Below are 17272 nucleotides of genomic sequence, written 5' to 3' on the forward strand. Positions count from 1 at the left end.
CATTCACTGACATTTAATCTGCTTTACAATTTTCCTGCATTTCTCTAGAAAACTCAATTCATTCTTGATTAATTTGTGGCGTCTTTTCCTTGACTCTCCCACACTCCCCTCTGTATCTCCCCTTTCTTTTGAGACCTTGCCACACACTTCATTAAAAAGGTGGCGAACGTTCACCTTTCAACACAAAACTTGAATATATACATACACCTGCACACATCTCTTTCTTCTTTAAAAAAAATTTTTTTTAAATTTTATGTGTCTTAACATACTGCTTGCATGTATGTAAGTACACCCTTGTGGTGCAATGCCTACGAAGTCAGAAGAGGGTATAGGATCCCCTGGCACTGGAGTTATAGATGGTTGTTAGCTACAAAGTGTATGCTGGGAATTGAACCCGGGTCCTCTGCAAGAGCAGCCATTGCTCTCAAACACTGAGCCATCTCTCTAGTTCCTCTTCCTTCCTCTTATGATAGGAAATACCAGTTCCCTTCTTAACTGTCCATCTCCTTTATCAGACTGAGAATTCCAGAGAAATAAGGAGTTGTCTGTTGGAGAAGTGAGCTTAGCACGATGCCTGGCCATTCCTTCTCTGAGTCCTTTGCTGTCTCCTGTTAAACTTCAGATGCAGTTGATTAAGGGCTCAGCCCTGTGTTCTCTTTTAACCTTCACACATCCTCCTTTGGGCCTCTGATTCTTCTGTGTTTTCAAATTCTAGACTCACACTCTGTAATGTTTCTTAAACAATGAATTGGATGGGTTAAAAAGAGGCAGAAAGAAATGCTGATTGCTTTTTATTTCTAAGTTGAATAACATTTAAGCATGGATGGACCATCCAGTGGAAGATGACTAATTGAATTTCAGTTTGAGTAGAGAGCACAAAACTTTCATTATCTGCTTGTATTTTTTTTTCTTTCTGTAATTAAGAAGACAGGGATTAGGACTATAGAAAGAAATTATATAGCAAGAGAACATGTTTATGGAAACAGGAATTGGGTTGAAAAATAAACTGCAGTGTCCCCAGGCTAAAGGCAGTAAGGAATCATCCACTGTGTTTCTTTTCTTTGCTAACAAAGCATACCTGAAGCTTAGAAGAAGCGACTCTACTAGCAGATCACCTTCTGTACCTGACTCAGTGTGCTCCTGACCTTGGTCCTAGAGTATGCACAGGTACAGAGGATCCTGATGGACAATGGGCAGGCTTACCTCCACTTTCGATGAGGACATCCAGGAGTTCATCCATCTGCTGACTACGAGTCATTTGCTATGGCAAATTACCCCAAAGAGAACAGAGAGTGGTTAGAAGGCAGTTACCTCTGCAGGAAATCAGCAGAAGCAGTACTTAAGGCTTTGAACTAGGTTTGTTAAAGGATATAAGAACTCATTGAATATAGTCACATAGCATAAAATTTACAAGCTTAGTCATTTTTAATTGTACAGTTCAGTGGCATTAAGTGCATTCACATTTTTGTACAATCATTAACAGTGTGTGTCTCTAGAACTTTTTTCATCTGAATAATTAACACCGTTAACACACATTAAACAGCATCTTCAAACCTTCTCTACTCCAACACCAGCAGTCACTGCCTTCCCTTCCATGCTATCCACCTTTTCAAATCTGACTACTCCGGGTCTCATAAATAAGGGAAATCATATAGTATTTGTCCTTTTGTGACTGGCTTATTTCATTGAGCATAACATTCTCGAGGTTCATCTATATTTAGCATGATTAGAATTGCTTTTTTAAAAATCTCATTGTGCAGCCCAGACTGGCCACAAACTTGCAATCCTCCTGCCTCAGCCTCCTCCTGGGACTGCAGGTATGTGCCACCATGCCCAGCTAGAATGTCCCATTTTTTAAAAAAGACTGACTGGCTCTCCATAGTGTGAATCAACCACAGTTTGTTTCTCCATTTACCTGTTGATGGACACTTGTGCTGTTTCCACTTCTGGCTAATGTGAATAATAATATGAGCTTGGGTAGACTGGTTAAGGGGCTTTGGACTGTGTTTGATTAAATCCCACTGTGAATCTTATGTAGATAATCTACTGAACGAATCATCTAGCACAACAGATGAGAATGAGGAAGAAGGGAAATTTAGTTCAGCTATTTGGGGGATTCCATCCCAGGAGCAGGCATCTCAATACTCAGCATATGCCCTTTTCTCCCTTGGAAACAACTTACATCTACCTCTGTCTGGCTGCTGTGGATATAGTCCAGCATTTGGCTCCCATTTCCTTGGTTCTTCTTGTAGAAGCTGTGAGTATACCCTCTTCTCTTTGCTCATCTGAGTTGTTAAGCCTAGTCTTACTTTTTTCCTTTTTTCTTATTTCAGAAATAAAAAGGCCACTTGGCATAACAAATTTTTTATACCAAAGGAAATCTTACTTCCCTGGTTTTAATCTCAGGAGACCAGACAGCAGGCAGCATCTCTTATGATGCTACTTTCTGGGTTGGGTACCTAAGCAGGGTTATCTGATGTTATACACAAGTTCAGCCATTTGAAATACTCATTCCTTGGTTCCCCCAGGGGACTGTTCCCAGGATCCCCCTCCCTTGGATTTTAAAATCTTCAGATGTTCAAGTCCCTTCTATAGAATGATGCTGTATTTGCACAGAACCCATAAACATCTCCCCCCCATTGTACTTCAAATCATCTCTGGAGTTTGCTACCTAATACAATGTAAATGCAGTGGAAATGGTTGCTATACTGTGTGGTATGGGGACTAGTGACAAGAAGGATGTAGCTGTCATAGACCTAACCTAGCTCACAAATGAGACATGACTCTAATATTCCAACACTGCATGGTGGACAGATGGAGGATCTGTGAAATGGCCAAAAGCTAATGCAAGACACAAATCACTTAATCCACATGGATTCACATAGTGTTTGGCATGCAGCAAATTCAACTTTTGTTGGTTAGAACTTTAGGGAATTACACCCCTCATACTTTCAAGCTATGGCTGGTAGAGTGCAGACGCAGAGGGTGGACTATTTAAAATCACTTTTGCTTTTCTTTTTCTTACTTTTTTAACTTTGAAACTTTCCAAATACAAATGAAAGTGAAGTTAATGAACTTCCCTGTGTTCATTACTATTACTCAGCTTCAACAACCATCAGGATCATTGAGTGGGTTTTTTTTTGTTGTTGTTGTTTGTTTCTTTTTGTTTTTTTGTCCTTTGGAGACAGGGTCTCTTTGTAGCCCCAGCTGGCCTGGAATTCACTGTGTAGACCCAGGTTGGCCTCAAACTCAGAAAGACCTGCCTGCCTCTGCCTTCCAAGTGTTGGGATTAAAGGCATGCCCTACCACATCTGGCAGGATCACTGAGTTTTAAAGCTCAGAAGAATCTTGGAAAATCACTTTCATTTGTTTGAGTGTCTATCATGTGCCCAAATGATGAAGTAAATGCTAGATTATCTACAATACTTACAGAGTGTCATTTTTATTTTCTAGGAGGGAAGTCGAGTATGTGTCCAACCTTAGTGACAGCGGCAGGTGGCAGAGTTGGCACCAAAGCCAGGCATCATGAATGCCAGCTCAGTCTGTTCTCCCTGCATCACTCAGCTATTACAAGTGTTCCTAAGCTTACCATGGAATTATGTCCAAATAAATACACCCCAAAGTGACATTACCATAGGTCAAAAATGCTTTGAACACCTAGCCTCTTGAGTCTCCTAGCTCAGCAACACAGCATATTGTAGAGCACCTGCTATTTCCACTTATGGCTGTGTGGTTGGCTGAGTGCTGTGGCTCACTGCTGTTGCCCAGCATTTAGAAGACTATACCACATATTACTAGCTCAGGAAAAGGCTGAAATTCCAAATGCAGTTTAGACCAAGAGTGCATTGTTTCATGCAATCATAAAGCTGAAGTCATAAATGGAGCCACCCTAAATAGGAACCATCTGTGCACCCTTGCAACATTGCTTGCAGTTAGTGCAGCGTTTCATTGCGAACTTGGGAAGCACCCAACACACTCCATGACAGAATCCACAAACAACACAAAGTGTGATACTATAAAGTGATGTTCACTGAGTCCATCTACTCTTCCATGAAGAACAAATCATGTAGTTACCTGTTTCACTGCATCTTCATAGGATGGGGGCTGGGTTATCTCTGGAGCTGTTGAATTTGACTTAGAAAAAGTTGGAGATGGAATCGAAAACTTTGGCCCCACCTTATCAGAAGATTGTAAACCAGTTATCTGCAAGTGAATAACAGAGAAAGTCAATGGACAGAAGAAATACTGCTTCTGTTCTAGAAACTACAGGTGCATTCAGAAAAATACCCAAATACCAAGGAAAAATAATAGAAGCCATAGATGAGAAAATAACAAACAGCACTAACATATTAACACCAGTGCATAGCACTGTGAACTTTAGTATTGGACCCTCACAGATCTATCTCTCTCCTTAAGATAAAATCTGTTTTATTATAAGATGAGAAAGGATATGAACCTATTTCAATAAAAAGAAATTCTTCAATTCAGGGATTTGGGGAGTAATTTGTTCCCTAGATCAATTAATTCCTAAAGGGGTCATTTTCAGATAGTTACTCTGATGAGTGTGGTCTTCTGTGGACACCTGGTCCATGTGAGGGTCTTTGTCGCTTTGCTGACTTCAGATATGTGGCTCTGTTATCTTTTGCCTATGATCTTCCTATCACTCTCCCTTTGCTCTGGGAACCCCCCACTCTCCACTGTCCTGACTCTCTACACCCCAATTCTTCTGCCAGCTGATGACCACCCCTTGCTCCTTCCACAGAGATGTGGCTCTTGGTCCCATCTTTCTGCATCTCTCCAGTCTTCTCATAAATCCCTTCTGCATATCCCTCTGTCTCCTACACCATCTCCCTCTGTGCTTCTATTTCATTCTCCACCTTTACAGAACCTGGTCTGTTGTCAGTGTTGTTTTACAAACATGCCACAGCTGTTTCAGTCATCATGACTTCTGGGGTGACCCCCAGAAATGATTCCCTGAGATTCCTTTAACTCACATCTGTACATGCATCTCAAAACATTTCAACTAAACTTGTTTCTCTGAAATGAAATTTTCTTTTTTCTTTGAACCCTATCATTTGCTTTGGAGGATGGGGTTTATTGAAGAGAGAAGAGGCTTACATGGATTCCAGGTTGAAATCTTTTCTCAGGTACTTACTTTTGAATGAATACCTGGGCTTTTGGGACAAGGGTTGCCCCCAGCACCACGACTGCTGTCTGCTTGGGCTCCGGAGAAAGGCTGGTGGAGACTGGAAGATGGGGGAGAGAAGGTGGGAGGACAGCCTTCATGTGCTCCTGAGTTCTGTAGAAAAAAGGATGTGACAAATTAGAGGGTCGTCAGCATACTTAAATGTGGCCTTGCCTGACACTTCTGGCTCCTGTCTTGTGTCTCCAGATTTCTGATCTTTACAAAGATTCCTCAATTCCACCGGCAGATGAATTTGCCTAAAATCTGGCTTTGTACATATCACCCATGGCTCATAAACTTTAGTAGCTTTCACATATCCATAGCATAGAATCTGCACATCTAACCTGTGTATTTGAGACTCTCCATAGACTGGTGTTATTTAGTTCTATAAGCCTAACTTCTTCTGTGAACATGTCTTACACATTATACCAATGTCTTTGATTATGTGGAATGTCCTTTTCCCATTTAGACTTTGTTAAAGTCTCTTTAGTCTCATGAACAAAAGGCAAGTGTGCTGATGTCTGGATCTAGTCTTCTCCTTTTCAGTGCTACCTGTAAAGTCCAATCCATTCACTTCCAGTACTCTTCTAGCTCTTCACCATCAATGTCTCCCCTGAACCACCTACTCTTTGTAGCACATTTTAATGCCATAGGAATAGATCATGTTATCTGTGTTATCTTTTCATAATGAACTTGTTTATGTCCTATAGTCCTTGTAATCCATAAGTCACTGTATAGTGTTACTTCCTCCTGATAGCACCAATATCATCAAAATGGAAAATCATGGCTTGGAGCTATGGCCCAAGGCTATTTTTACATTTCTTGCCTTGGACACTATGCATACAAAAGATGTTTGTGAATGGTGTTGATAAGTTATTTTAGTTCCTATTCCTCCCAGGATATCCTCTAAGGAGTGGGTACTGTTCATTTGAATATTTATTCTGGGATGTTTGTAAAACTGTGTTTTCATTACCTGAATGAGGTCAAGCCTCATTCTTCCAGGACAGCAACATTCAATGTGAAAGGGGTATAGACTTTAGAATCAGCTAGTCCTGGATTCATATGATTCTAGGCAAAGGGTTTAATCTTCCTGAATCTCAATTTTTCTCAATGGTAAATAAAACTACTTAACTGAAGCTCATAGAGTTTCTGTGATGGTGAATGAAGTGATATACATACATACCTCTTAATACTTGGAATTTGGCAATTAATGTGTGTTTTCTTAGATTTTATAACCTTTTGACAATGTAGTTTTCTTTTACAAATATACTTAGATATACTTTCCTAATAATCATTTGGGTTCATAGGCAAAAGGAAAGTCTTTACTAATCATGTTGAGTCTAGTCTTTGAACTATTCTAAGTCTTTCACTACCAGGCCCCCCTAAATGCTCCTAGACTCATCTGAATTATTCTAAGTCATCTCTTATAAGTCTTCTTTCATCCTGCCATAGCACGTTGCCTTTCTTTCTGGTCCCTGGGCATTCTATATATGTTCTGACTCAAGACCCTTGTACCTGATGTTTATCCTATGCCTTCAATGCCATCATCCCAAATGTTAACAATGTTTTCTCTTTTACCTCTGTTGTATAGCAATTTGCTTTGAGATAAAACATTCTATTTTGCAAGGAAGTTCCTTAAGACACAGGATGTTCTAACAGGAAGTATTCTACCCTGCAGGGAAGCTCCTTGCATTTAGGAAATAATCAACTCAAAAATCTTCAAGAAGTCCCTGAAACTGATCAGATTCACTAGGCTCAAGCTTATATAATCAGTAAAGGCTACTGAGAGACAGTCTCAGACCAGCAGAGCAATCTTAGAGTTAGAGACAAGTCAAGTTTCCTGGAAGCGACTCAGACCACCTGAGCTGCCTGAAAGATATACACTTTCCAATCTGCCGAGCTGCCTGCAAGTTGTGCAGTGAGCTCCAGGTTTCCAGCTTTTGTGAACTATCACTCATGATGGGGTGGGCTTTGTTCATGTAGCTGTCTTTGAGTCATTTCTGCTCCTGTAAGTAACCTTTCCCCCATCCTCCTGTAAGTAACGCTAATAAAACTCATTGGTTCACCAAAATGGACTTTGGTAGTATCTTTACTTTGGTCTATCATTAGTTCCCTAACTGGGAGAACAGCTGATTGTTCACATCTCCCCAAGAACAGTGTCATACAACAACTTCTTTCAGGTTTTTTTTCAATGTTCCTGACCCTTTTATTCAAGGTTGGAAACTTATAGGCTTCTCAGACAGACACAGCCCCTCTGCACTCTTTCTATAAGATGCAGATGCACTGACCATTTTCTTACTGTCTGTCTTCTTACAGGAGCAGAAATTTTTGTTTGGGCAGCATGTGGAGCATAAACTGTCTCAGTAAGTAACTATTTCTACTAGGTTGACCATTACACAAGAGAAGGATAAGTACTCTCTCACATGTAGGTTCTCTCTCTCTCTCTCTCTTCTCGATAGGGTATCACAATGTAGAGTTTCTGGCTGGTCTGGAACTCACTATGGAGACAAGGCTGGTCTGGAACTCACAAAGATCTATCTGCCTCTGCCTCCTGAGTACTGAAAATAAAAGCAACCATATCCAACTTCCTCTCTGAGATGCAGGTCTTGCTCTGTCCTTATACTCACAGTAGTCTCCTGCCTCAGCCTTCCAAGTGCTGGGCCCACCATGACCAACTTCCTTCTGGCTATACAATGATTTGAGTTACCATAAGTGTTGGTAACAAGGAGTTTTTTTTTTTCCTGGTCTTTTTGAGACAGGGTCTGGAACACACTATATAGACCAGGCTGGCCTTGAAGTCACAGAGAGCTGCCAGCCTCTGCCTCACAAGTGTTGGGATTAAAGGTGGTGAGCCACCAGGGCCCAGGGGCAGCAAGGAGTTTTGAGAACAGTAATCAACAAACTATAGCCCACAAGCTAAATGTTACCTGCTGCCTGATTTTGCAAATAAAGTTTATTGGAAAGCTATGCATTCACTTACAGGCTGTCTATGGGTGCTTATATGATACAAGGGTAAAGCTGAGTAGTTTGTTCTGTAAAGCTATTTTCCTTCTAAGCCTTTATAGAGCAAGACCGCCCAGCCCTTAGGCAGGGTTGGCAGACTGTGGTGCCTGAGAGACCCTGCTGGGCTTCTAGGGAGCCCTTCATAATTTGTTCCAATATCAACTCTTTAGTGGTAGGAATCCATCTCTTTGAAGAAGCCACACATATGCTTACCTGTGCACATCCTTGGCTACTGCTGGGTGAGGTGACCCCATGTCCCTCTCCCTGTGCCCCAGAGGAGGGCAGGAAATAATGGTTGTTGGGTGATGGAGGCAGGCTGATGTGCTGCGGGCTCTTCAGGGCCCCGAGGGGCGAATGCTGAGGGGAACACTGGGGGCTGAGAAACGTGGACGAGAGTACATGGGGTTGACCTGAGGACTCCGCACAGTGAGCGTTTCCCAGGGGCAGCAGCTGAGCGGCCTCACAGGCTGTTGGTGGGGGACTGTCGGGGCAGTGGCCCTGTGCTTTTCCAGATGCCTGCTGCGCTGCGAAGGGACAGCTGGAGCAGGCATCTTCCTGCTTGATGGGGGCGGTCAAGAAGGGCAGCGGCTTCTGGTCTGCGCAGCCGCTCTTCTGCTTCTGCAGCTGCATCCTCAGCTCCTCCACCTGCCGCTGCTCCTGCCTCAGCTTCCAAGTGAGCTCGTTGATGACCTTCTGCTTCTCCACGAGCATCTTGTCCTTCTCCGAGTCCAGCCCGTCAGGCTCCGAGGGTCCCGAACCCCCGTTCAGGCTGCTCAGGAGGCTCTCGTCGGTGCAGGCGGGCACAGGGGATGTGTGCAGGCCAAAGCTGGGCGATGCATCGGTGAAGGCGTCCGGCAGGGACCCCGCGGCCGAGAGGTCAGACGAGGCGGGGGAGATCGGAGGGCTGGAGCTCGTGCTGCCGAAGTGGTAGAAGCCCGACGGGGAGGACTGGTAACTGGGCAGCGTGTTGGGTGTGACAGGAAAAGTGACTGTCGTGATGTCCCCAAAGTTGGGCACCGGGTTGCCAGCACAATCCTGGAAGGGTCTAAGCCGGTCCACCAGAGCCGTCTTGGTGCCCGACACTGGCAAGCCTCTTATTCGAAGCTGTTGTCTTAACTCAGACACCTAAGAAAACCCGGGCATCGTTAGTGAGCTGTTGGGTGACAATATGTTGAAAGTGCACTTGTTATTAAGTGAGCTTTAAGATATCACATATGGCTTTAAGATATAGCTTGTGGTGGTGTATGCCTGTAATCCCAGCACTTGGAAGGCAGAGGCAGGGGGATCTGTAGGAGAGTGAGTCCAGCCTAGTCTACACAGCAATTCCAGGCCAGCTGGGGATACAGAGTTACCCTGTCTCAAAATACAAACAAACAGATATCTCACATGGAATTTTACAATATCCACTTCTCTTTTATTTTTTTATTTTTTGGTCTTTTTGAGACAGGGTCTCTCTGTAGCCCCAGCTGTCCCGGAACTCACTATGTAGATCAGGCTGGCCTTGAACTCACAGAGATCCACCTGCCTCTGCCTCCCAAGTGCTAGGATTAAGGGCATGCGCCACCATACCCAGCTCTTTTATTTTTTAAAAATATTTTATTTGTTATTTGTTATTTTTATTTTTATGTGTATGAGTGTATTGCCTGCATGTGTATAAGTGTATCTGTGTGTGCAATGCCGGAGGAGGTCAGAAGGAAGCATCAGATCCCCTGGATCTGGAGTTATGGACAGTTGTTAGCTGCCATGTGGGTGCTGGGAACTGAACTCAAGGTCCTCTGCAAGATGTATGTGCTCCTAGCCATTGAACCATCTCTCCAGCTCCCACATTTTGCATAATTTTAACAATTATTTTTAAAAACCATCATAACGAGGATGTGGTAGTGCACACCTTTAATCCCAGCACTTGGGAGGCAGAGACAGACAGATCTCTGTGAGACTGAGGCCAGCCTGGTCTACATAGCAACTCAGGCCAGTTGGGGACTGGGAGCCACTGTCTCAAAAACAAACAACAACAACAAAAACCCAAACCCACAATGTAACAAAACAAAATATTCCAAACCAACTAAACAATAAAAACTTTATCATAGCCAAATGGTCCTCCACTTACCATGGATTATATACCAATAAATACATCATAAGGTGAAAATATGAAGTTGAAAACACATGGAATACACATGACCTGCAGGCCATAGCAAAGCACTAAGTTGCGCTTAGAGCCATCAGCCATTCCCATGACCACAGGGCTGACTGGTCCCCCAGGGCACCACTGATGCTTAACATTGAGAGAGAGAATTGGAAAGCATACCACTACCCCAGGAGATATAAACAATCCTTAATTCAGGTATGGTATGTGTGGAATTCATATTATTTTCAAACTACTATAAGTAAAACTTTTAAAAATTATACAGGGAGTGGGGAACCATCTGTAACAGGTCTTCATAGCCTTAGTTATGAGAATATTGGGATTAAATGATGGCAGATGTCACCTAATTCATGGCCCTCCAAATCCATCTCGGTCCTGGAAACTGGTGTCCACTTAGGTTTAGACACAAGTCTAACAGTAATCCCCAAACAACTAGCTTCCAAAATGAGCCTCCTCCCACCATGTGCTCTTCCTCAATCTTGAACATGTACCAACTCCCTAGAGGGCATGACAGCATAGACCGTAGGCTAACCCTGGAGCTCTTCAGTAGGTCTGGGGTGGGAATGAGGTTCTTCTATTTATAACATGTTTCCAGAGGGTGCTAGTGCTGCTGATTCTGGACCAGACTTTGTGAACAAGGCTCTCCATTAACATTATGTCCTAATCTTGGGGGCGGGGGGTGGGATGGGATGGGGAGGTATGTGTGCGTGTATATGTGACTATGCCTGGACGCAAGTGTATACATCTCTACAAGGGATGGAACCCAGGGCCTTGTACATGGCAGACAAGCTGTCTACTCTTGAATCGCACCCTCAGCTTCTGGGGTTTGTTTTTGCTTTTATTTTGTTTGGCTTGCCTCAAACTCACAATCCTCTTGCCCCAGCATCCTGAGTGTTGGGATTATAGATTTTCAACACCATGCCTAGTTATATGTTGGATCTGTGTTAATTTTCGTTACTGGATGGATAACAATCACATAATGAAGAAAATATGTGGTGATGAGACCATTGTCCAAACTCAGGCCCTGCCTGCTCCTAGCTCCTGGATCCTCTGTGTGAAGTGGACTAATAATTTCTGCCTTTATACAGCTTTACAAGGACATAAATGGCTTCAGATTTGTAAAACACTTGGAACAATGGTTGAAAAGTGGTTGTGCTAATTATTATAATTATCATTACTATTTTGATTCACATGTAATTAGTTTATTCCTGCAATTTCATAATGTTCACAAAAACTGGAAACTATAAAATATATACTGGTACAGGAACATGTTAAATAAAAATAGTGCAGGCAAATGGTAGAGTTCCATGGATTCATTAAGGTTAATGTATATTTGTTGACATTGAGTGAGGAATAATTGCCTATGGTACATTATTGTTATTATTTTGATTTTCTGAGACAGGGTCTCACCATGTATCCCTACCTGGTCTGGAGCTTGCTATGTAGACCAGGCTGACCTCAAAGTTATAGAGATCCATCTGTCTCTGCCTCCAGAGTGCTGGAATTAAAGGTATGTGCCACCATGTCTGGCTATTTATGGTGTATTATTAAGAGAAAGAAAGTCTGAGTTGATATTATTTTAAATAAATTGTATTAACAACATCTGCATACATTTAAAATATTTTGTTTATTATTTTATTTTATGTGTATGAGTGTATTGCCTGTATGTATGTAAGTGCACCCATGTCATATCATGCCCAGAGAGGTCAGGAGAAGGTGTCAGATCTCCTGGAAGTGGAACTACAGATGGTTGCTAGCTGCCATGTGATGCTGGGAACCAAACCAAGGTCCTCTGGGAGAGCAGCCAGTGCTCTTAGCCACTGGGCCATCTCCCCAGATCCTCTGCATACATTTAAACTTGTGTTTGCAAATGAAAATATCTAGATGAAGATATGGTGAAATATTAGTTCCCATACTCATCATATGTGTTTTATAAATATTCCATGTAAACAAACACATCACTTCTACGATTAAAACAGGAAACATATTAAACAGCTAACATCCAATAATTTTGTGAAACGAAGGATATGCAGGAGATGCCCTCTGAAATTCTGTTTGGAAAGCTCTTTTAAGCATAAGAGCAAATGCAGTAATCACAAAAACATTCACAGCCAAAATTAAAAACTTGGGTAAATCAAAAAACTTACAAATAATGTAAATCCAAATAGCAATGCAGGGAAAAAGGCAAGTGCAGTACAAACAATAAGTTGTCAAAATCCAAGGTATCACATGCGGTTTACCAACAAAAAATGAAAAAGAATAACACACAACATAAGAATGGGTATGGAATATGGTCCTACTCTTTATAAACAAAAATACAGTTTAAAAATGTCTAATAATATATGTGTAAAATAATTAGCAATTTAAAAAATGTAATTAAAATAAATATATCGGTATATTTGGATTCATCCAATTGACAGCAAAATGAGTAATAGCTGTTTTTTGGGTGGGGTGGGTAGGGTCTCCCTCTAGCCACAGCTGGTCTGGAACTTGCTATGGAGACCAGGCTGGCCTCGAACTCACAGAGATCCACCCGTCTCTACCTCCCAAGTGCTGGAATTAAAGGCACCACCACACCCAGCTAATAGCCTGATGTATCAATGAAGTAACAGCAAAATGAATAAAAATCTTAAAAAGACAAAGGACTTTATTGCCTTCCTGTTCAAAGCATGGTCTTGCAAGCAGCTGCTGACTGGTGTCTGGGAGCCAATGAGAAGTACACTCTCAGCCCCTCCCACACTACCGACAGGGGGTCTGCAGCTTAACATGACGCCTGTGTGCATTCATGTTGGAGTAAAGGTGTTTCAAAATGCAACTCTAAAAGTATACTGGAACAGATGTTCAGCAGAGAGAACTCTGGTAATACCCATCAAGAACTTCAAACAATAATGATATATTTTAAGGGTCTGGAGAGATGGCTCAGCAGTTAAGAGCACTGACTGATCTTGCAGAGGACCCGGGTTCGATTCCCAGCACCCACATGGTGGCTACAAGCCGTTCTTAACCCCATTTCCAGGGGAATCTGAAGCCCTTTTCTGACTTCCATGGTATTGCAGACACGGGTGTACTCACATACATACAGGCAATATACTCATACACATAAAAAATAATATAAATAAAATATTCTAAAAAATAATGTATTTTAAACCAGGAATTTCACTCCAATGTGCCTGGAGGAGTAATCAGAGAATTCAATAAACATGTGTACAGAGGCCACTAAAATCCTATTCCAAATAACAAATAATTGGCAGCCAGTTAAATGTCCAAGAACGGAATGCTAACTAGGTGACAGAGTGATAGCTTGCTATTACAAATAAAAGTTTTATTGAATATTAAAAGCTATGGAAAATGTTCATGATGTGTCAGGAAAGCATGTCAGAAATTTATGGGCACGTAATTATTTAAAAATAGTTGTTGTAAAACAAAATATGTTCATATGCATTAAAGGCTGGAAGGAAATGCAGTGTCATGTTTGCTCTGACTCTTGTCTATTCAAATGCCTTTTATTTTGCTGTATGTTAGCATGTTTCAGTCTTGAATATGCGACTTTATAATCAACTAAAATGATCAGAAAAGTATCACAGTAACTTATACAGACACTTGACATGCTGTCTCTCTGTAGAGTCTTGCTGGACACGTTTTATTAATTCTTTTTCTTTCAAATTTTCTGGTTTGAAAAAGCAAGATGGCAACTCATTATTGTTTTAATTTTGAGTTACTTAAAATTAATGAGTTCTACACTTATTTTTAGACTCTGTTCTTGCACTGAATAATTTAAGCTACATTATTAAATAATGCCAATCGTATCCTAAAATAAAATGAATACTTGTTGAGTTCAATTTACCCTAAAATTTCAGAATATTATGCTGTGTTCTTGCTTGAGGCAAAGGCTGCACACTGCTTTGCCACATTCACTGGTATTTTAATTATTGGTAATTTTAAATCTATTTATTATGAAAAAGTCAAACACAGGCAAGAATAGACAGAAAAGCATAAGGAACTCATATTCATCAAGCAATTTTAATAATTATCATTTTATGTCAACATTGTTTCTTTCTCTACCTCTCTTAAATTGTTTGTAGCAAATTATATCATTTAATCTCTAAACAGCTTTGTGTGTATCTCTAAAAGAGAAGTGCTCCTAAAAACATATAAACAATAGCATTATCATACCTTAAAAATGAACATTTTCTTAATCACCATCAAATATTTTCTCAGTGTTCAGAATTCTTAGTTCCTTCCCCTCACTATCCCTCATATTTCTGTTTTTAGAAATAGGGTTAAAAACCCATACACTATGACATAACCATTAATAATTCTTGTGAGTGTACATGTATGTGTATGTGGGAGGTGGGCAGAGGTTAACCTCAGGTCTTGTCCTTTATACACCATCCACCTTGGTTGTTTTTGTTTGCTTTGAGACAAGATTTCTCATTGGCTTGGGGATCCATGGCCTGATGAAGCTAGCTTAGCTGGCTCCAGGGATTCTCCTGAATCTGCCTTCCCCAGTTCTGGGATTATAAGTGTGCCACACATAGGTGCTGGTGACCAAACTCAGGGCTTCATGTTTCTGTGGCAAGCACTTCATCTACTGAGCCATCTCCCTGGCCCTAAAAACTCTTCAAGGAGAAATCAGACTTTTCAATACCCTTTACTCTTATATAGCAAAACACTTACTGGAAACAGCCTTCACTATTTACTTTTCTAATTACTTTGGGAGAGGGTCACCTTCCTAAATCCCTGACTCCATCCTTCCTCAAATGTGGTTACCAACGTCACTAGTCTCCTTTCTTCCTCTTCTCCCCCACCCCCAACTCCACTCCTTCCCATTCTTTTCTTTTTTCCCCCTCTCATGATCTCCTTCACTTTTTTACCTTCAACTTTCCCCACTTTGCACAGGTTTCTAAAATCGCTGTGTGGTTCGTTCCCACGTTCCCCACGACATAGCTGAGTTGAATGAGGATGAAATGTTTCTCACCCCCCAAAACTGGCTAGACTTTGTGCTGCTTGACTTGTTACCAGCCACTCAACATTCCCAACCTGAGTGAACTTGCCTCTGACCCTTCTCATTGGTCCCACTCCAATTCTGCCCTTGAAGTAACTTTCCCAGGACTCCAGATACATCTCTCCACTTACTGAGCGAGAAGTCAAATCCAGGCACGCTCCCTCCCTTCACCTCTTCCTTTCTAGTTTCATTTCAGGGTAAGGACGAAACTTTTGTAATCAGCCACTTAAGATGGAGGCCTGTTTTGTCTTAGGTAAGGCAGCTAATTTGCTTACCTCTTAAGACTCTGGTTTTTATTTTAATTTTTAAAATTGGTCTGATAAAAATGACCTTGCCAGGTAGGAATCTATATAGAAAGGCTAGCTAAAAAATAACAACTGCCCTCAACACCACCACCATCTCCTTGATGGGTCCTAATTACTGTGATTGTCAGCAACCAATGATGCTGCATGTGTGCATAGAAGGAACCACCTTTGGGCACTCTTCTCTGCCTACTGCCACCAGCATATCTGGACTTTGTTTTCTCTGGGACTGAGGGCTCTTCAGCCCCTTATGGCTCAGAGCTCTTATGCCTTGATTGTCTAGCTGCAAAAAATAAATTTATTGTAGTAAACATAACAAAATCTTATCTGACCACTATACTGGTTAATGTACAGTTTAGCAGCAAGCACATTCACACTGATGTGTAACCATCCATCACTTTTTATGATCTCAACTTGAAACTATATCCCCATTAAACAACTCCATGAAGTCCTTCTTGGGTGTCTCTGGTACCATCTATTTTCTCTTTCTGTAAATCTGCTCATTTGAATCAGAGATACTCCCTGCTTTAATGGAACTCCTTGGGTATTTGACCCATTGCGCTTGTCTTATTTCACTCAACATAATGTTTTCAAGGTAAGATGGCATCTTTTTATCTCTATGAATTATTGACTTGAAGAATGGAGGGCAGGTCACCTCATGGCTCCAGAAAGCATTATCATAAGCTTAGCATCTTTTTGGTGTGCAGATGCCAAACTGAACAAGCTTGGTGAAGCCTGTGGAAGGAGCAGAGGAACCATTGACATCAGGACCCACAATATCTTACTGGTACTTGGAATTTCCTTCAATTTGGAATAACCTTAATTCTATGTTCTCCCTCAAAAAAAAAAAAATGATGACCGAGTATTAAGGATGGACATGAAGGTGATAATGAGGATTGAGGACAGAGAAAAGGCCATGAGACTGGCATGATTAAGGCTACAAGGACCCACAAGGACCTTTAAGAATACAGGATTTGTGGTTGGAGACATGGCTCTGCAGTTAAGAGCACTGGCTGCTCTTGCAGAGAACCTGGTTTCAGTTCCCAGCACCCACATGACAGCTAACAACCATCTATAACTCCAGTTCCAGGGGATCTGATGCCCTCGTCTGGCTTCTGTAGACATTGCATGAACATGATGCACTTACATACATGCAGGCAAAATGCTGACACACATAAAATAAAAATTAAAAATAAAGAACACATGCCTTTAGTGAAAAGCTTTTAAAATGGTTTGTGGTGAGCAATAGATGAGTGGAAACCAGACAAGTGTAATCGCTGAACATGGAGCGAGAGTTGGATTGTGTTCACACACTAGAGAAACTGTCTTCATCCTGCTCACTTATGCTGTGGATACTAGACAGATGGATGAACAGGTCAGTCCTGAGGATTGCTTTGAAACATTCCAGGTTTGACTAGAAGTTCAATGTCATTTCAGTAAACTGAGATCCATGCAGTCTGTAGCATATAATACATTGCTGGCATGCACATGTCATTTAACAAGGCATTGCTTCAGGGCAGAAGCCCCCCAATTTGGGAATATAATAGAACAGGACATTATTTTAAATTATATTATTGACAGTGTGTTTCTTATTCAGTAAGGCCTAAAATCCTTATTTAATAATATTCTTATTT

At 41.4% G+C, this 17272-nt stretch overlaps 1 protein-coding gene across 3 annotated transcripts in view; it reads right to left on the reverse strand.

Moving 5' to 3' along the window:
- Positions 1-17272, reverse strand: part of Myocd (myocardin) — a 105144-nt gene that overhangs the window by 4882 nt on the left and 82990 nt on the right. For all 3 annotated transcript variants that reach the window (XM_017795070.1, XM_017795071.2, XM_017795072.1), the window contains 4 exons: positions 8402-9313; positions 5156-5299; positions 4075-4203; positions 1204-1261 (listed from right to left, as the gene is read on the reverse strand). In XM_017795070.1, coding sequence (XP_017650559.1) covers positions 1204-1261; positions 4075-4203; positions 5156-5299; positions 8402-9313 — 1243 coding nt within the window. The remainder of the gene's footprint in view (positions 1-1203; positions 1262-4074; positions 4204-5155; positions 5300-8401; positions 9314-17272) is intronic.

The sequence above is a fragment of the Nannospalax galili genome, unplaced genomic scaffold (genome assembly GCF_000622305.1).
Source record: "Nannospalax galili isolate Female #2095 unplaced genomic scaffold, S.galili_v1.0 scaffold146, whole genome shotgun sequence".
Lineage (NCBI taxonomy): Eukaryota > Metazoa > Chordata > Mammalia > Rodentia > Spalacidae > Nannospalax > Nannospalax galili.